The sequence below is a fragment of the Arvicola amphibius genome, chromosome 7, assembly GCF_903992535.2.
Source record: "Arvicola amphibius chromosome 7, mArvAmp1.2, whole genome shotgun sequence".
Lineage (NCBI taxonomy): Eukaryota > Metazoa > Chordata > Mammalia > Rodentia > Cricetidae > Arvicola > Arvicola amphibius.
The window spans coordinates 81,885,946-81,904,695 of record NC_052053.1 but is presented as its reverse complement, the minus strand read 5'-3'; the positions used below and the strand labels follow the sequence as shown (position 1 = coordinate 81,904,695).

The following is an 18,750-nucleotide window of genomic DNA, read 5'->3' as shown; positions in this document are numbered from 1 at the left end:
TTGCTCCATTTAACAGGTCATAGAGACAAGTATAGTAACATAGTAATTGCAGAGTTTTGGGGTGCTAAATCCAAGCCTTGCCCTTTACTAGCTGATACAAACCTTTCTTTGCCCTAATTTCCTAATCTGTAAATAGGTATAACAGTAATCTTACCTATTTCACCAGTATTTTAAAGAATGTGTTAAAATATTCAGGTTTCTCTGTTAATGGACCTTTTTATGGGACTCTTTGGAAGAGTTTTTTCAGTTTTGTATGTAAAGCTGGCATGGGTACCACAAGCAATTCAAGGGTCATCTGTTAGGCTATTGAGTACCTTGTTTCTGTGTGACCTCTGTTAGGCCACTCCTGATGTTGTCTTCCTGGTAGCTTGCTGCCCTGGCGAATGAGCTGGTTTGCAGATAGTTCTTAATGAGGATATGCTGTTCTTAACACTGATCTGGATGTATCTGTCAGCTGGGTGATCTTAAATGCTATTAGAATTCAAAGCCTTATAAGTTTTGTACACTGTCTTCTCTTTGAATTAAAATTTAAAGAGTTATATTAATTTATAGGTAAATAATATTTATATAACGATTGTTTTACATGTTTGCTCTAACAGCTCTCTTTTGAGACAAGGATTCTCTTATGTAGCCCTGGCTGTCCTGCAACTCTGTAGACCAGGCTGACCTTAAACTCAGAGCTCCACTTGCCTCTGCCTCCTGAGTATTTGCGTTTAAAGGTGTGCACTGTCATCACCCAGCTCTTTTTTTTTTCTCTATAATTATGATCTGTAGCTATTTGACTAGCAAACCAAAGGCTATAATTTTGGGGGCGTGTCTTTCTTTTTTTTTTTTTAATCTTTTCAAAACCAATTTGTGCTACCCCAAACATTCTTAGATTTGTGGTCTTCTAATTGAGCCTTACTGGGGGCTATACTCTTAAAGAAAACTGACTCTGCCTTTCCCTTGCCAGAGGTAGGATTTTGTTCCTCCCCCTCTATGCTGGAATCTGGTTTGGGCTCAGTTATCTCAACCACTGTAGTAATGTAATTGGTTAGTCCCATGTTGTTTGCACCTGTAGGCATGTCTTGCCAGGCACTGGTTATTGTTGTAGTTTCCAAGTTTTATATAATTGATTACTTTTCTCCTTTGGTGCATGGTATGAAACTAGCCAGTAAGAGTAAAACTTGAGTTGTGAATCAACTTGATTTGATCATGTCCTGTGACTCTAGAATGTGGTATCTTCAGCTATAGGGTCTTACCATCAAGTTCTGGGCAGTAGCTAAGAGCATTGACAATAACCTGTAATGTTACTGGCCAGTAACTCCAAAAGAAGCAACTCATTCCTGGCACCAAGTTTTGTTAGTCTCTGGTGTTGAGTAGGAGCATTGCTTTGTTAACGAGGTGACTTCATTTTAACTCTGAGCTAGGAAACATCTGTGGTGATAGAGATTTCCATGTGTCTGTTTTTGAAAGGTCTTTATTGTCATTTATCTCTCCCATACTTCTCTACCTTGCCATCTGCTTCTTTATCCCACCTTAATCCTTCCTGTTCTGTTATTTCACTTTAATCCTTTATAGTAGTCCATTCTATCTCTTCTTCCTTCAAAGTTCCTCTCCATGGCTCCTTAGTAATTTCTTGACCTCTATGAAACACACATATCTGAAGATTCAAAGCTAATGTCTACAGATGGAAGAAAATGTAGTATTTGACTTTCTAGGACTAGGATACCTCATAAGGATTGTTTCCAGCTTTAAAAGATTTTCCATGTAAATGATTTGGAAAACTTAATCGCCAGTAAGATAGCTGGTGTAATTTATTTAAAAATGCTACAAAGAGAAGATATGCCATGTCACAGGACTCACATAGGCAGTTTATTGGAAGAGGAGGCGGGCGGGGGGGGGGGGAAGCAGAGACCAGTCCTTGGGGACAAGAGTGGCAGAAGGGAGAGAAAGAGATGGGAGGTGGACAAGGCCTTTAAAAGGTAACAGTGAATGTGCGCAGGAGATGCTCTCCGTAGCTGCAGCTGATGATGTATCCCATCAGGACCCCAAGGGCAGGCCAGTACAGATGCCTGAATATTTACAATAGCAACTGTCCAAGTCAATAAATAATTTCAACTTGGTCTCCATGGAAACTCCCTACTTTCTTTTTTTGTAAAAATTAGCCACTTGAATGCTAAAATTCATCTGGAAATAGAATCTAGAAGAATCAAAACTATTGAAAATAATACTGGAGGTGGGGTTCTGTTTCTGGATTTGAAAACATAATACAAAATGCATAATGAGCTTGACTGATGTGAAGTTATGCACACACTGAGGGGCAGTGCCGAAGTCCAGGTAGCCATGCGGTCCTCATCAGTTGATGGAGTTGTTTTGTGGTGTTTTTTTTTTTTTAAACAAGTGCAATAAAACAATTCAGTGAAGAAAGAATAGTGTTTAGGGGGGGCTGGAGAGATGGCTCAGCGATTAAGAGTATTGCCTGCTCTTCCAAAGGTCCTGAGTTCAATTTCCAGCAACCACATGGTGGCTCACAACCATCTGTAATGAGGTCTAGTGCCCTCTTCTGGCTTGCAGTTGTACACGCAGACAGAATATTGCATACATAATAAAATAAATAAATAAATAAATAAATGTGTTTAGCAAGTATTGCTGGGTCATCTGCATGTCTGAATGAAAAATGAAAATGTTGGGGATCTTCCCAAATATATAAGAAACAGCTCAAAATGAATCAGAAGACCTGCATTGTTGAGATAATTATAAGATTTTTTAAAAAGATACATTTATTTATTTTACATATATGAATGGTCTATCTGAACGTGTGACTTTATGTCAAAAGAGAGCATCAGATCCCACTATAGGTGGTTGTGAACTACCATGTGTTTGCTGGGAATTGAACTCAGGACCTTTAGAAGAGCAGTCAGTGCTCTTAACCTCTGAGCCATCTCTCCAATGCCAGTTATAAGACTCATAAGGAAAAAGTAAGTATAAATACATGTCCTTGAATTAGGGAGTGGTTCCTAAGAATACCAAAGCACAAGAAGCAAAAGAAGAAATAAATTAGACCACAAAATAAAAACCTGTTTCAGAGGAAATTGTCCAAAAACGTATAATGGGAGAAAATATTTGAGAAGCTTATATCATATCCAAGGCAACAGAGATTATTTTTCTGTTTTAAATGTAACACCATTTTGATTGTTTGTTTGAAGTGGTGCTGAGGAATGAGTCAGGGTCCTCTATCCTAGGCAGGATCCACTACTGAGCTGCGCCACCACTGTCCCTCAGTTTAGAACGGTGCACAGTTGAAGTGGGTTACTGGGTCAGTTTTAAGAGATTGGTCTGTGATTGTGAGTCTAGTTGCCTGCCCTGTAGAAAATGCCAGGGCAGTGCTGTCATCTGCTGCTATCAGAGGAAACAGAATTTAACATCAAGCAACTGAACATAATCCAAAGCTCCATACTTGCTTAGTTTATGGAGTAGCTCTTCAGGGTTCCTAACACATGAAGTAAATAATAGAAAGTTCTTTGAGTGTCATGTGTCTCTGCTCAGCCAATCAGAATTCAGGATTATTTTGTGTGTAATAATAGAGTTTATTTGCAGAGGAGCTGCTAAGTAGGTAGGACTAAAGGACACAAGTGTTGGTGCCAGTGCTCTTAATTTTCAAAGGGAATATTACTGGTCTGGTGTGCTCAACTTTTCACAGTATGAATTCTTACTCTAGAATTATATCACCTTATTTTTTTATTTATAGGTTTTAAAGTAGTTGCTAGCACTTTTAAAGGTGACTCTGGTGATTACTTTTACTTTTGATGAAATAATTTAATGGCCTATGAAAATGCCAAGAACTTTATGACAATGTCATCAAGGTTTCCATCCCCATCTTTACCAGCTTTCCTCTCACCAGAACCAGCTGACTTATGCTCTCTGACAAGTGATTCTTGTTCACTAAGCGAGCTGGACAATATTTCCCACCTTTTGAGGAAAATAGCAACTGATATCAATGAAATTAAAGGAATGAAAGCAGCTATTTTGACAGTGGAAGCAAATCTTTTTGATTTGAACGTTAGAGTGTCCCAGAACGAAGCAAAAATTTCATCTTTAGCGTTTAAAATGAATGATTATTCAGCATCAACGTCTGAATGCAACAGAGAGTTGGAAGATTTTCAAGAGAGAATAGAATTTGAATCACAGTCAAAGGCTACTGATGTAAAAATAATTGGCTTCCTAACAAATACTGAGAAAGGTAAATTTTATGTCTTAGTTGCTGATCCTTAGATGTTTCCACACTATAACTAGCTCTGGTATAGACGCAACACCGCATAGAAAAAGAAGTTGGAATTTTCATGAGTTGGAACTCTATACAATAACTTGGCAGTCTACAATGTATCCAACTTCAGCAGTGCCTTTTTGTTGCCTTTTTGTTTGGAGGTGCTGAGGACTGAATAGAACTCTTTGTACATGCTCGGCTAGGCAAGGGCTAGGCAAGGACTCAACGGGTTATAACCTCTTAAAATTGTTTTGGGGAGTCAGCTGTTTTGGCGCATCTTTAATACCAGAACTCAGGAGGTAAACTCAGATAGATGTCTTGAGTCCAAGGTTAACCTCCATGTAACAAGTTCCGCGCCAGCCAGGCCTTACATAGTAAGACACTGTTTCAAAAAAGGAGGGGGGAGTGTTTTGGGTAAGGTTTTGGCTAAGTTACCCTTGGTGGTATTAATTTGTGATCCTCCTACCTTGGATTCTAAGTGCCACCATTCCTTACTTAGGGTGATGCTTTGAAAAGATGTGTAAGTAAAACTTGAGAGGAAATTATTCTCTTCAAGTATTTCTGTTGTGTTTAATTTCATTACTGGTTCTGTAGCCTATAACATGTTTGTAGGTTGTCCAACAGGAATACAGCTTAAGCAAATGATCTATGAATTAAGGTTAATTCTCCATGATTGTTTTTGCATGGTAATTTTCAAAGGAATTTGTTCTCTCTCTTTTTTTTCCTTCTGAGACAGGGTTTCTCTGTGACTTTGGAGCCTGTCCTGGAACTAGCTCTTACAGACCCAGCTGGCCTCGAACTCACAGAGATCCACCTGCTCCTGCCTCCCGAGTGCTGGGATTAAAGGCGTGCACCACCACCGCCTGGCGGAATTTGCTCTTTTGCACACATGAGAAATACCTTAATAAAGAACAGTTGGTAAAAATGTTAACTTGAGTATACCTTTTAAAACTTAAAAGCACATTGTAGTGATGTACCTGACACCTTATTCAGGCCTCTGTGAGTACTAGGCACACATGAAATGAACATGCATACATTGATGCAAACAGTCACACCTTCAAAATAAAAATAAATGTTAAATGATTTTGAGTATGTGAATGTAAGGGCTCTGTGACTCTGACATCTGTCACTATTAGTAACAGCTCATCTGGCTGACTAGGCAGATAAATCTTTCTTCACGGCTCCATTTTGAATCTCTCCCAAAGCTGCATATTTAGTTGAAGAGAACAACCTTCCCTGCTAGAACCCTCCAAACAAGCACTCAAGAATACTAGTATGAATTAGTATTATGCTAGATAAAATCTCCAGAGTAAATTGGAAGGGGGGAGAGAACATGAGGGAACAGGCTGGTTGAGTTGGGGAAGGGACAGAGAGGGAGAGCAAGTAAGATATAAACAGAGATATCTTTATAGAAGGAGTCATAATGGGATTAGGAAGAAATCTGGTGCTAGGGAAACTCCCAGGAGTCCATAGGTGTGACCCCAGCTAAGACTCTAAGCAATAGTGGAAAAGGTGCCTGAGCTACCCTTTTCCTATAATCAGATTAATGGCTTCCCTAATTGTCATCATAGAACCTTCATCCAGTAACTGATGGAAGCAAATGCAAAGATCCACAGCTAAACACTGGTCTGAACTCCTAGAGTCCAGTTGAAGAGAGGAAGAAGGGATTATATGAGCAAAGGGGTCAAGATCATGATGGGAAAAGCCACAGAGACAGCTGACCTGAGCTTGTGGGAGCTCATGAACACTGAATGGACAGCTAGGGAGCCGGCATGGGACCAAACTAGGCCCTCTGAATGTGGGTAACAGTTCTGTAGCTTGGGCAGTCTGGGGCCACTGGTAGTGGGACCAGGATTTATCCTGGGTGCATGAACTGGCTTTTTGAATCCCATTCCCTGTGGAGGGAAACCTTCCTCGGCCTAGATACAGAAAGGTGGGGCTTGGTCCTGCCTCAACTCAGACTTTGTTGACTCCCCATGGGAGGCCTTACCCTCTCTGAGGAGTGGAGGGTTTCGGGGAGTAGTGGAAGGAGGGAAGGGAAGGGGAACTGTGGTTGATATGTAAAATGAAAAGAAAGCCTTTCAAGTAAAAAGATTTTAAAAAGAAATGAACATTAATAGCTATTTTAGGAAGAAGTACTTTATCTGATCAACTAAAGAAAAGGAGATGTATAAATCTAAAAATTACATCAGTGGTTCTCAACCTTTGGGTTGCAACACCGTTGGGTCAAAAAACCCTTTCACAGAGGCCACCTAAGACATAGATATTTACCTTACATTTTATAACAGTGGCAAAATTACAATTATGAAGTAGCAGTGAAAATAATTTTATGGTTAGGGGTCACCACAGCATGACGTATGGTATTAGGAAGCTTGAGAACTACTGAATTATGCTCAGATCACATCACTTGATGACAGGACTATCTCCTTAGGTTATGTCATCCATCATTGGGAGGAGTCTACTTTCAGAAACAGGTCACTATCACATTACGAGAAGATGCTTGTTGGGCCACTGTTGAGCAGCTGAGCGTTCTTATGAAGCTCATGAACAGTCTTATATGCAGCCGGCGGAGGATCTAGATTGCAAATTCCGAGTGTCATCCTTGTTCCATCGTTCATTTTGCATCTGTCTATGCCAGTTTGTCTTTTAAGAATTTTATCACACAGTAATTGTGGAATATGTTTTGGCTTTGGTTTTAAGTTCCCACATGTTTTGCTATTTTCAAAGATCAGGAGGTGGTCATGGGGAAGGGGAATTAGTGTGGAGTATGTAGTAATTATAAGAGTTCCAGAAGCGACTTTCCATACCTATTGTAGTTGATTGTCACCCCCTGGTCACAAATGACTAACTCCTGTTTTATTCCACCCTTTTGTTTTTGCCACATTTTCTTCAATCCAAGAAGACTGGCCGCCTCACATATGAACTTCACTACCATTTTTGGTTTAATCCAGCTTTTTGTTTAACAGAAATATGCGTGAAGACTTAATATTAGCAGATTTTGTTGTAGAAGTTTTATTTTTAAGATGTTCAAATAAATTCAAAGATTAATTTCTGGGGAATTAATGTTGATATTTGTGTTAAGCTTAGTGAAGTTTTAAAACTTGTATTCTAGGCACTCAGCAGAGGCAGTTATTATCCCGACTGCAGATTGACCCAGTAATGGTCGAGGCAATGGAGATGAGTCCAGGTGGGTGATGTTTACATTTTCACTGTCATGTGTCGGTGTTGTGTTGCCATTCCCATTCCTTACACCTCACGCAGTGTAGCATGTAGCTCTTAGATCCTGCCCTAAGACAACACAATTAGATTGATGAAAAGTTTTTAGGGCCGGGATGTAAGATCTACGTTTCCTTCATGTGTGGTGTTTTTGCCTCGTTCATGAGCTCTCTTTCTCCATGCTTTGCCTCCTTGACTCTTAGCTGCTCACCTTGCTGCTGTGAAGTCAGCTAGAGCCCCTAATCCACCTTCTCCCCTATGTCACTCATTCTTGCTGTCTGAACAGCATGTGTCCCTAGCTCACCTTCTCCCACCTTTGCTGTTTTTCCAGAGCTGATTCAGCACCCCTCTCTGCGCCAGTTCAACTTACCCAGTGTGCTGACATCACTGTACAGTCTCCTTCTCAGGGACCACTAACCACTTTTCTAAACCTTCTGACAAGCAAGTCGACTCACTCCGATGCACACCCCGTGGCTGCTTTAGGATGGAGTGTGGTCCTTATTTTTGTCTGTGTCTTTGCTTTCCCATTCCCTGCCAGGTCCACATTCAGTGCTTAATAAATGCAGGGAATAGTTGGATATCTGAAACTTTAATTTTCTTTTTGCAGAGTTTTATTATGTGGCCCAAGCTGACTCCAACTTGTAGTCCTGAGTTCATGTCCAAGTGCTGAGATTACTTGTGCTGCCACCGTGCCTAACACTTCTTTTCTTGTGTTTCCCGTGAAGCCGTCCTTTGTTGGAAATCCTGCTCCTTGATTCCTTTCTTTGCTTTCTACTTTTTAAGTCATCTTCCCCTCTCAGAACTCCACAATCATGTTTCCCTAGTTCTGTATGTCTCAACACATGCCTTTGCTCTCAAAGGTTGATCTCTATCTAGATTTCAGGTTCTACCCATCTGAATGGGATGGAGTAGCTATACTTCCAGCCTTAACCCTATTTTGCCTGCCTTCTGCCTATTGAGTGCTGAGATGCCCGACCTTGCAACATTGCATACAGAGTTTCCACATAAGAGTCTTGTTTGAAGTGCCCGCTTCATCAGCTCTTGGGCGTTCCTTTTTCTTTTTTCCTTGTTTTTTGCTGTCATTGCACAGCTCAGCTTGAAGCATTAGGTACTTCTATGAGGATAATGAGCGAGCAGTCTTTCTCTGTTCATGTTCCTTCGTTTTGTTTCATACACAGAATACTTGGGGGGGGGGGCATTCAAGACAGGGTTTCTCTGTAGCCTTGAGTCCTGTCCTGGAACTAGCTCTTGTAGACCAGACTGGTCTTGAACTCATAGAGATCCATCTGCCTCCCAAGTGCTGGGATAAAAGGCGTTCGCCACCACTGCCCAGCACATATAATACTTTCTTATTTCCTTGAGGATATTAAAAGTAGGTTTTGACATTTTTCTTTTCCCTTCTTGGTCTTGTTTTCTCTTAAGTTGTTGGTTTTAGTTTTCATGATAGAGACTTTCTGCATGTAATTCCTTGGTTATCTATTTAAAAAGAGAATCAGTGAAAAGTTGATTGGTATTCTGGATTCCTGTATTGGTTTGTGTGTGTTTGGACTTTGTTTTTGAATGTGGATCCTGAGTGGAGAATGATTTGTCATGTCAGTCTGGTTTGAGGGGCCCCCTGGTTACTAATGCTACTTCAGCCTTCTTAGACTGATCAACTGTACCAATAAAAGTCTTCCTAATAATAGCCTGATTGTCAAAGTTCACATAGCTCAAGTCAGTAGAGGAGGACCTTGGAGAACCCTTAATATTAATTATTATATAGTGTTTTCTTAATTCCTCTCCCTGTTTCACTACAGATTTATTTGAGCATGGCTGGTCTTTCAGGAAATTATTTTCTAGAGTCCCACCTTTTCCAAGGGAGGGGATGTGTAAAATGGGTTAGGGTTTTCAGGAAAGCTGCCTTTTTAAACAGTCTTTCACAGTGTTCATTCTTGTTACTTTGTTGTGATACCTTTCTGTCATAGAGCTAGGTAACTCATCCCTGCTTCTGCAGCAGTGATGGACAGGAGAGTACAGACCTGGTCATTCTGAAGTCTTCTGGTTGAGGTGGGAGTGGTAAGATTCCAAACAGAAAATCGGTGTGTGGACTGAGACTTCCGGAAAGGCTCATTGCTTCTGAAGTGGACATCTAGCATGCCTTTCTTTTGCCCTGCCCAAGGTCCCCTTTGTTGTTAGTTCTCAGTCTTTGGAGAACTTTGTGTTCTAAATTAGATAGCTTTATTGCTGTCTCAGAATTAGTTTCTACTCCTGCTTTTTTACTTTGAAAATATGGCTGTCTGCCTTTTATTTATGGGTGTAGACCTTTTTATTTAAAAGCAAAACTCTTCATGACCATTTTTGTTAGGCTCCAGAAAGGGCTAGAAAGTAAGTGCTCCATCTCAGCTCAGGTCTCTACCTAGACAAAGTGTTAGGTTTCTCTCTGCAGTGGTTCATTGTCACCTGGTGCCTGAACTAAGCTGTAGCGGGCAGTGCATGGATGTGTAGAGTAGAGAAATCTAGTTCTTTGTCCATCTGTGTACTTGTGGCATGCACTTATGTATGCATGTTTATGTGTTGGGTTCACATGAATGTATGTGCATGCCGAGGCTTAGGTTGATGGTAGGAATCAGCCTCCATCACTCTTCCGCCTTATTTACTGAGGCGGGGTCTCAGGCAAACCCACAGCTTCCTAATACGGCTAGTTTAGCTCTGAGAGTCCAGTCTCTGCTTTCTGAAGCTGAAATGAAGAGGTGGATCACCAGTCCCACCTGATAATTACGTGGGTTCTGAGGGATCCAAACTGCAGTCCTCATGCCTGGCTCAGCAAGTACGTTAGCCACTGAGCAATCTCCCTGGCCCGAAACTGGACTCATTGGACTTTTCCCTAAACTCGGTAGCCTGTGGGAATTGTGTTCCAGTGTTCTTTTGGCTTTTTATCCTTTTGTTCTCATTGCCTTTCTTTCTCCTTTGCCAGCCCTTCTCCCCTGATGCTCTATAAATGCTAACTTTCTCTGTGTTTTCTTGTCAGCATTATTTTTGTCTTTTCTGTGCCCTGCTGAGGTGTGAACTGGTGAGGGCAGCAGTACCACACAAAGTGCAGGAAGGTAGGAAGGTAGTACAGATTCCTTACACCGAGTTCTGGGCTTTGCTCTAGGTAGCCAGACACACAGTGAGTTTTTAAGAGCTTCAGACTGCCTCAGTAACATGGGAGGAACACTGCCAAGTCAGCTTCTTGGTGGGCATCAGTAACCGTTGATCACGGTTAGACACTGACTGACACTGCCACTCTTCTCTCCAGAGGTCAGATTGCAGATTTCTACCTTCCTTTTAAATAGGTAGGAACCCCAGAGGATTTCACACTAAATAATTCTAAAATTGATGTTTTTATATTGGCTTCTCCTCTCCCTGTACTTGTAATTTCACCTCATGTCTTCTTCCACCCATTTCTTGTGCTTGCAGTGCATGTGAAGTCCTGTGGTTGATGGAGTGTGGAGCATGTGCTTTTTCTTTGTCCTGTGCTGGAGGAATGGGGAGGGGGGGACTTTTATTTTTATTTGTTTACTTATTTCAGACCGGTTTTTACTTTGTAGGCCTGGCTGGCTTGGACTCACAGATACCCTCCTGCATCTGCCTCTCCTGAGTGCTGGGACTAAAGATCTATATAACCGTGCCCAGCATGGAAAGAGTATTTTAGCTATTTTTTTCTGGAAATCTGTTGATATTGTTACTTCCCTACTCAAGAACCTCTTATTCTTTCCAGACCAAAATCCAAAGTAGTGAGACATGTGATCCATCATTACATTCTTTCATAGCTAACCCCCCTCCCATACCATCACAGACATCTTTTTAGCTATCCCACACTTCTTACCTTTTCTTCATACCTTGTGAAAGGGCCTTCCTTGCTCTATGTTTTTTCTTTGCCTGTATTGGCTCTCTGACTCTCTCTGCTCTCCTCGAACTCATTCTTTTAACACTCATTTTACATATTCATCTTCAGCAAGCTTTTCTTTGGAGGAGGTGCCTCCCTCATGTTTCTACCAGCACCTCTTCATTCCCTTTCTTGGCTTTGCTGTTGTAGAATTGTGTGTGTCTGATTTTCTTTTCCTTTTTATGTACGTACCTAGCACAGTCCTTGGTTGCTCAGTAAATAACCATTCAGTGAATTAATAGCCTGAAGTTTGCTCTCTTTATTTGTTGGCTTTAAAAGACAATTAGTTTTTGTCATATGATGCATACTGATAGGTTATCATACCACTCAGAACTCACTCATTCTGTGAAGTGGTCAGTCTGTAGATACTGGAGATGATTTGAGCTTGTGGCTTGTACTGAAAGTGTGACACACATTCATCTTAAAGTTCCATTTCAAAATAGATTTCTGTGTACAGCTGGGTAGAACTTATGCTGACTGAATTCTTACCAGGCAGTATTTTCTGTAAATAGTACTGTGAAGAATGAACAGAACCCATTTGGAAAAGTAGCTCAACAGTTTTTGAATCATAATTTTTAGGAAATACTAAGATTCTTAAATTCCTTCTGGTTTTGAAAAAAAAAAGTAGCTTTTCTTTTTACTGTGTACTGTTAATATCCCAAAAGATGTGCTATAGGAAGGCCTTTCTCCAGTCTAGGCAGAGAATGTCATTTGCAATGTGCCACATGAGGAAAGGACTGTCTGAGTTCTCTGAAAAGATGTTTGGAGTAAGATTGACATTCCTATTTCTGAGTAGAGATTAGTTGTGATTTTCTTTACAAGTAATTTTAATAATATAAAAGATTGACATTCTTCTCACATGTGTGGTTTTGAGAATAAAAGGTATATTCAAAAGTAAACATTTATGGCCAATTTTTTTGGCTCAGATTACTATGACATGGAATCCATGGTCCATGCAGACACAAGATCATTTATTCTGAAGAAGCCAAAGCTGTCTGAGGAAATAGTAGTGACACCAAACCAGGAGTCGGGAATGAAGACTGCAGATGCCCTTCGGGTACTTTCAGGACACCTTATACAGACACGGTAGATGGTTTTTTTTTTTTTTTTTTTTCTTGTGTAGCTATTTTGTGTGATTAGATAGTGCAGAGCAACTGTTAGTTCCCAGTGTCCCTGTTCCTGTAGCTCCCACTAGATGGTGCTTTTATTGAGTCACGGTTAGGCCATGAATTCAGTTTTCACAAACTGGAGTTCATCTTTCTTGTTCAGAAATCCATTAAATAGAAATAAAAGCTCAGAGTATAATTGGACTCCATTGATTGATAAAGGTTTAGTGTTCTGTTTTGTTCTTAAATGTATACCCAGAGAATCAAAAGCTGGGTAACTGAAATCAGAAAATCCTTCTGCAGGATGTTAATAGTGAAAGCTTGTGTGGTTCCTTCCTGAGAAAGAGTGTGCAGTAAAGAAACAAGTGTACAGATGACAAAGTCAGTGTAAAAGTGAAGCTGATGGCCAGGATGCTTGGAGCACCCATGCTAATTGTTCTTTGGCTTGGCTTGGTTTCTGGTTTATTTCCATATTGACCCTATAAGGATCAAATGGACAATGGAGTCAAAGTTGAGAGGATATTGTCATTATTAATAAGTACAGGCTAGAAGGTTACTGGTGATACTGCTGCAATTGCTGGCCATAGCCGTTGCGTGTTAGCAGGATTCTTATGCTATAGCAGGAAGTCAGGCTTAAGACTGTCTTAATGAACCAAATGCAAAAAGCAAGGGAGTAACAGTTCTGCTGAAGAGGACTTTAGGAGGCTCAACATTTTGTGTTTGTTTCCCTAATTCTATGGTATTTTTTATCTGTCTGGCAGAGATCTTGTACAACCAGATAAACCTGCAAGTCCCAAGTTTATAGTGACGCTGGATGGTGTCCCCAGCCCCCCAGGATACATGTCAGATCAAGAGGAGGAGATGTGCTTTGAAGGAATGAAATCCGTAAACCAAACTGCAGCCTCAAACAAGGGACTCAGAGGTCTCCTCCACCCACAGCAGTTGCATTTGATGAGCAGGCAGCTTGAGGACCCAGATGGTAGCTTTTCTAACGGTGTGTTGAGAGCTCAGACTTTGCCTTCTCAGCCCACTGTCATTGAGAAGGGAGTCTTGGCCTATTTCTCTGTCATGAGGGAATTATTGGTTTGAGGCCCCACTTACATTTCTATTCAGTAGCCTCTTTTCTTCTGTTACACAAAACCACCAGTTTATTCATACTCTCCCTGTGCTTGTTCCTGGGTGTTCTGTGATGCTAGTGTTAAAATGAAGTCCAGTCATCGGGACCTACAGTATCTCTATATTGTGGTTGCTGAAGGATGAACCATCATTCTTGATGCATCGGTTGCCTTTTCCTTGAGAAACTTTGCTTTCCTCATGTGCCAGCAGCCGTAAACTTAACTTGAGAGAAAGATGGATTTCAATTTTGGTGTTTTCAACACCTTAGTATTGTTTCTCTGAATGGAATTTCTTACCTAATCGGACCGAATGCTTGTTCGGAGTATCAGAAAGACCTTATTGATATTAGTACTCAGTGAACTCCATTCCGATGGCACCATGCTTTTAGGCAGCCATTTGTGTTTCCAACACTTCTTACCTCATGGATGCCAGTGACAGGTGTGGTACCATCAATCCTTTATGCTTTCTTTCCTTTTTTTTCTTTTAGATTTATGTTACGTATTTTGTCCACATGTATGAAAGTGCAGCAGCCCGTGCATGCCTGCTGCTGCATCAAATCCCCTGGAAATAGTTACAGCTGTGAGCTGCCACACAGGTGCTGGGACCTGAACCTGAGTCCTCTGCAGGTTCAGAGCACTGCAGCCAGTGCTCTTAGCCACTGAGCCTTTTCTCCATCCCCCAATTATACTTGCCATTCCTGATTTAGATACACTTCTTAAGCAGTTAATTATTAAATCCTAAAAATGAACAGATTCAAGGAAAAAGCAGTAAATTTCCAAGTCTTTCCTTAGTAATATTTTTTGACAGAGACATAAATATACATTGATAATTTTTCTTCGGCCACTAAACATATAGTAAACTACACAGATCATGAGTCCACAAGTGAGAAACACTTTTGAGAGGCGTTTCCTGCTGTGAGTCAGTGTCTTGGTTTGTAGAAGAAACTGGAAGTGTGACCCTAAGTAAAGCAAAATTTTAACAGTAAAAAATGCAGTAGGGAGTGCACTTTTTTTTTTAAATGGCCCTGCATACTCTGTTTAAGGAAAGTTTAGTGTTACTGCTTAGTTGCTTAACACTTGGCTCTTTTAAGACCCAGTTTCCTTAAAGGTGAGTTTCGGTGCTAGGCCTTGTTGATATGTGGGATGAAGCCATGACAATGTCAGTGTGTGAGTGCTGTGGCCCTTGTGGAGACAGCTGGGATGGGTAGAGCACCTCCTTTACTGTTGCTGGACACGGGCTGAAACACTGTAGCAGTGAGGACATGCTGTTGCAGGAGAGATGCCTGGGGATCCTGGAAACTGCTCCTTACCTAGTACAAGCAGGGACTTGAGATTTTTGTCTTTAGGTTGTTGGTCTTTTGGTGGTGTTTGAAGGCGCTAACCAGTCACATGCACCATCTCCTACTGCCCGTCACACGGCAGCACTCTACAGCTTTCAATACAAAGTGAATTTACCTCTGAAAATTCAAATGCAGAGAGTTTAGTAACATGAAGTAAAATGTCAGTATTTTGCTTCACATTTTCTTCACTAAGAGAAAGTCATCTTGTAAAAAACCAACTTTTTAAAACAATTACTTTTGAGTTAAAAAAAATACTATTTTTGAGTAGCTACTTTATTTTTCTGGCTGTACTGCTCTTTCGTATCTAGTCTTTCCTTTGTCGTGGGTCTTATGTGTGTACCACAGTCTTGTATATAGAGCAGTGCAGAGATGGGACAAAGATCATCTCAAAGTGAGTGAGGTTCCCCCTTCCAGTGCTATAAGTTTTCTTTAGAAATTCTCAATAACACTAATATATTATAAAATAAATTTTTATTTTTCTTTTTTGCTGTTAGGAGATGAAGCCTTATGGATGCTGAGTAAGCATTCATTGCAGGGCTGACCTCCTAGTCCTCTTTTCAAAGTAACATAGACACAGATCTGTATCAGACATAACACAGTAGTTGGTAAGGTTCCTGTCTGCACCATATGATGCTGCCGTGTTCTCATAGAGGAAGGACAGAAGTTGGGTTTCTAGAGCAGTATCACCTTCTTTATCTAATAATCTGGTTCTGAGCAAGGTGACTTTCACAGATGTTAGATTTTTGCCGAGGTGTCTAGATGAACTGCTACCATGCAGAGCCAGATGTGCTCACCAGAGCTTGGCACCACTGCTGCAGTATAGCTGAGGTGAGAATTGGCATCCTAAACAATGTGAATAGATAACACGTAAGACCCAACGATGGGTTTCTTTGTATGATGTATCAGATCAAAAGGCAGCAGATAAGGTCTTCATGTGTAATAAACCCTTTACTGAAATCATAATAAGATGTTCTTAATTCTTCTTTGAAGCTGAGATGACTGACCTGAGTGTGGCACAAAAACCAGAAAAGCTTCTGGAGCGTTGCAAGTACTGGCCTGCTTGTAAAAATGGGGATGAATGTGTATACCATCATCCCATTTCACCTTGCAAGTGAGTAAGAATGTCAAATGGGTATTTTGCATATTAATCTCTGCATCCTACTTTTTCTTTTCCTTTGTAGAGAAGTTTCATAAGTAAATACTTGATACTTAACTATAACCCTCCCTAGAGCGTTGTGTGTGTTGAAAATGGTTGTATTTGGTACCGATGATCCTGAAATATCTGGGTCCCTTGGGGTCCCTACATATCACGTGTAACTATAAATCTGTATATATAATTTGTATATATGTGTTCACAGGCATCATCCGTTTTATTTAGGTTGGGAGTAAATTGAGTTATATGAGTAATGAAAAATATTGTAGGTGTGGATTAGTTTTCCTTGCCAACTACCTGACATAATGCAAAGAATTTTGTGAGATTGTTTTTAGGTGGTGGTTTTTGTTTGGTCGGTCCCATGACTGGATTATGTCCTTTTTTTTTTTTCTATAAACACAGGTAGTATTTACATGTAAGTACACATGTAAGGACTATAGGATGAATCTTTCTATAGTACAGTGCCTTGCACTTGAGCTATGCTGTTTTTTAATTTACTTAAGATTTGGGGCTGGAGAGATGACTCAGTGGTTAAGAGCACTGGCTGCTCTTCCAGAGGACCCAGGTTCGATTCCCAGCACTCACATGACAACTCACAACCACCTATAACTCTAGTTCCAAGGTATCTAACACCCTTACACAGACATACTTGAAGTAGAACATCAATGCACATCAAATTAAAATAAATGTATTATTTAAAAAATGAAATTCAGAGTTAAAAAGTAAGATTTGGATATTCTGCTAAAGTAGAATGACTCAAGACCTCTATTCTGTGATGTCTTACATTGAGGTTCAGCATGGTAGAGTTCTTCCAGATGTGAAATACAGTATTCTATTTTGGTATTTAGCTTCATTTGAAAAAGTACTAATTGCTTCCCCACCACAGGGGATTGAAGCTAGTGCTTCACACATATTAGAGACGTGCTCGCCACTGAACTATGTTCCTAGTCCAGTTATTTCTGTGTGTGTATGTGAGAGAAACAGACTGGATACCACATGTGTGCTGGTGCCTCCGGACGCCAGAAGAAAGCATTGGATACCCTGAGCTTTGAGGTCCAGGCAATAAGATGTAGCCACTCAGTGTTGGTGCTGGGAACTGAACTCAGATCTCTAGAAGAGCAGGAAGTGCTCGTAAATAGTTAAGCTATCTTCCCAGCCATGCATGGTGATTGTGAAGTCCCTCTACAAAACCTAATAGTCATTGAGAATGTTAAATATGAATAATAAACTGTTTTTGTTTTGTAGAGCCTTTCCCAATTGTAAATTTGCTGAAAAATGTTTGTTTGTGCATCCAAACTGTAAATATGATGCAAAGTGCACTAAACCAGATTGCCCCTTCACTCACATCAGTAGAAGAATCCCAGTGCTGACTTCAAAACCAGGTTAGTGACTATGCACTGCTGTACTTGGGTGAAGACGTAGAAAGAGCCATTTTCCGGCTCTAAGTGAAGTGAAACAACCAAAGAATAGTTTTAGAGACTACAGAGCAAATCTGTCCTTCCCTGCCATTTCATCTTGACTGATAGAGAAAACTTGGTACTGTAAATTGAGTCTTACTTTAAAAATACCAGCAGACTGCTTTAAAAAGTGTTGCCACATAGATTTGACCATTCTTCATTTTGATTCTTGTTAGTAGTCTCATCACCAGCACCGTCTTCTAATGGTCAGCTCTGCCGCTACTTCCCAGCTTGTAAGAAAATGGAATGTCCCTTCTACCACCCAAAAGTAAGACATGTCACTTTCCATTCTGAAGTTTGGGTTTCTCTTCTGTGCACATTTTATTTTTGTTTATATGTGTGGGTTTGTGCACATGTTAGCAGATATCCTGTTATGATTCTGCTGAGATTTGGTGTCTTGGGAGGAGGTATATTTTTTAAGGCTTTCAGTGGTATTACAGAGGGCATTACGTTAGTTACAGTGGGCTGCTTATGCTTATCTCGTGCATATTTCCTGTATTATCTTGCAAATTTTGTTGAAGCTTTGTTCCTCTCTCTGTTTAGCACTGTAGGTTTAATACTCAGTGTACAAGACCAGACTGCACGTTTTACCATCCCACCATTACTGTACCACCAAGACATGCCTTGAAATGGATTCGACCTCAAACTAGGTGAGGGTTTAAGTTAGCGTCTCTAATTTTAATGTCATTTAGATTTATATCCTGTGTATAAGCACACAAATCTGAGGGAAATTGAATTTTTATCTCTTCTGTGCTTTTAAAAATCAGACAAGGATTTTTTTTTTTTTTTTAGCAAAAATGATTTACAACATGAACTACATTTACCCAGAGCTGACTTTGTTTAGCCAACATCATCTCCAGATGAGTTCTGTTTTTTAATCCAGAGCACAGTGAATAATAGGGAGCCACTGAATCCACCTTCAGCCCCTCTAACTTCTGAGCATCAACAGTACAAACATAACATGTAGGCCAGCGGATTGTCTATGTGTATATATTTTAACACACTGCTCTACAGTCTCAGATCAGGGCCAGGGAGACTGCTTAGTCTTTAAAGTATTTGCCTCACAAGCTTGAGGATCTATCCGTGTTTGATCCCCAGAACCCATGTAAAATTGTGAACATGCACTTGTAATCCCAGAGTTGGGAAGACAGAGAGAGGCAGAAGGCAGATCCTTGGGGTTTGCTAGTCAGCCAGCCAGTCCAGCCTACTT

The 18,750-nt window shown here is 40.5% G+C and overlaps 1 protein-coding gene across 5 annotated transcripts in view; it reads left to right on the top strand.

Moving 5' to 3' along the window:
* The window catches only part of Zc3h14 (zinc finger CCCH-type containing 14), a 41,819-nt gene that overhangs the window by 21,531 nt on the left and 1,538 nt on the right, over positions 1 to 18,750 (top strand). For 2 of the 5 annotated variants that reach the window (XM_038336089.1, XM_038336091.1), the window contains 7 exons: positions 7,359 to 7,433; positions 12,296 to 12,455; positions 13,237 to 13,469; positions 15,921 to 16,041; positions 17,329 to 17,465; positions 17,717 to 17,808; positions 18,084 to 18,190. In XM_038336089.1, the coding sequence (XP_038192017.1) occupies positions 7,359 to 7,433; positions 12,296 to 12,455; positions 13,237 to 13,469; positions 15,921 to 16,041; positions 17,329 to 17,465; positions 17,717 to 17,808; positions 18,084 to 18,190 (925 nt within the window). The remainder of the gene's footprint in view (positions 1 to 7,358; positions 7,434 to 12,295; positions 12,456 to 13,236; positions 13,470 to 15,920; positions 16,042 to 17,328; positions 17,466 to 17,716; positions 17,809 to 18,083; positions 18,191 to 18,750) is intronic. The other 3 variants (XM_038336090.1, XM_038336093.1, XM_038336092.1) reach the window with 3 other exon arrangements.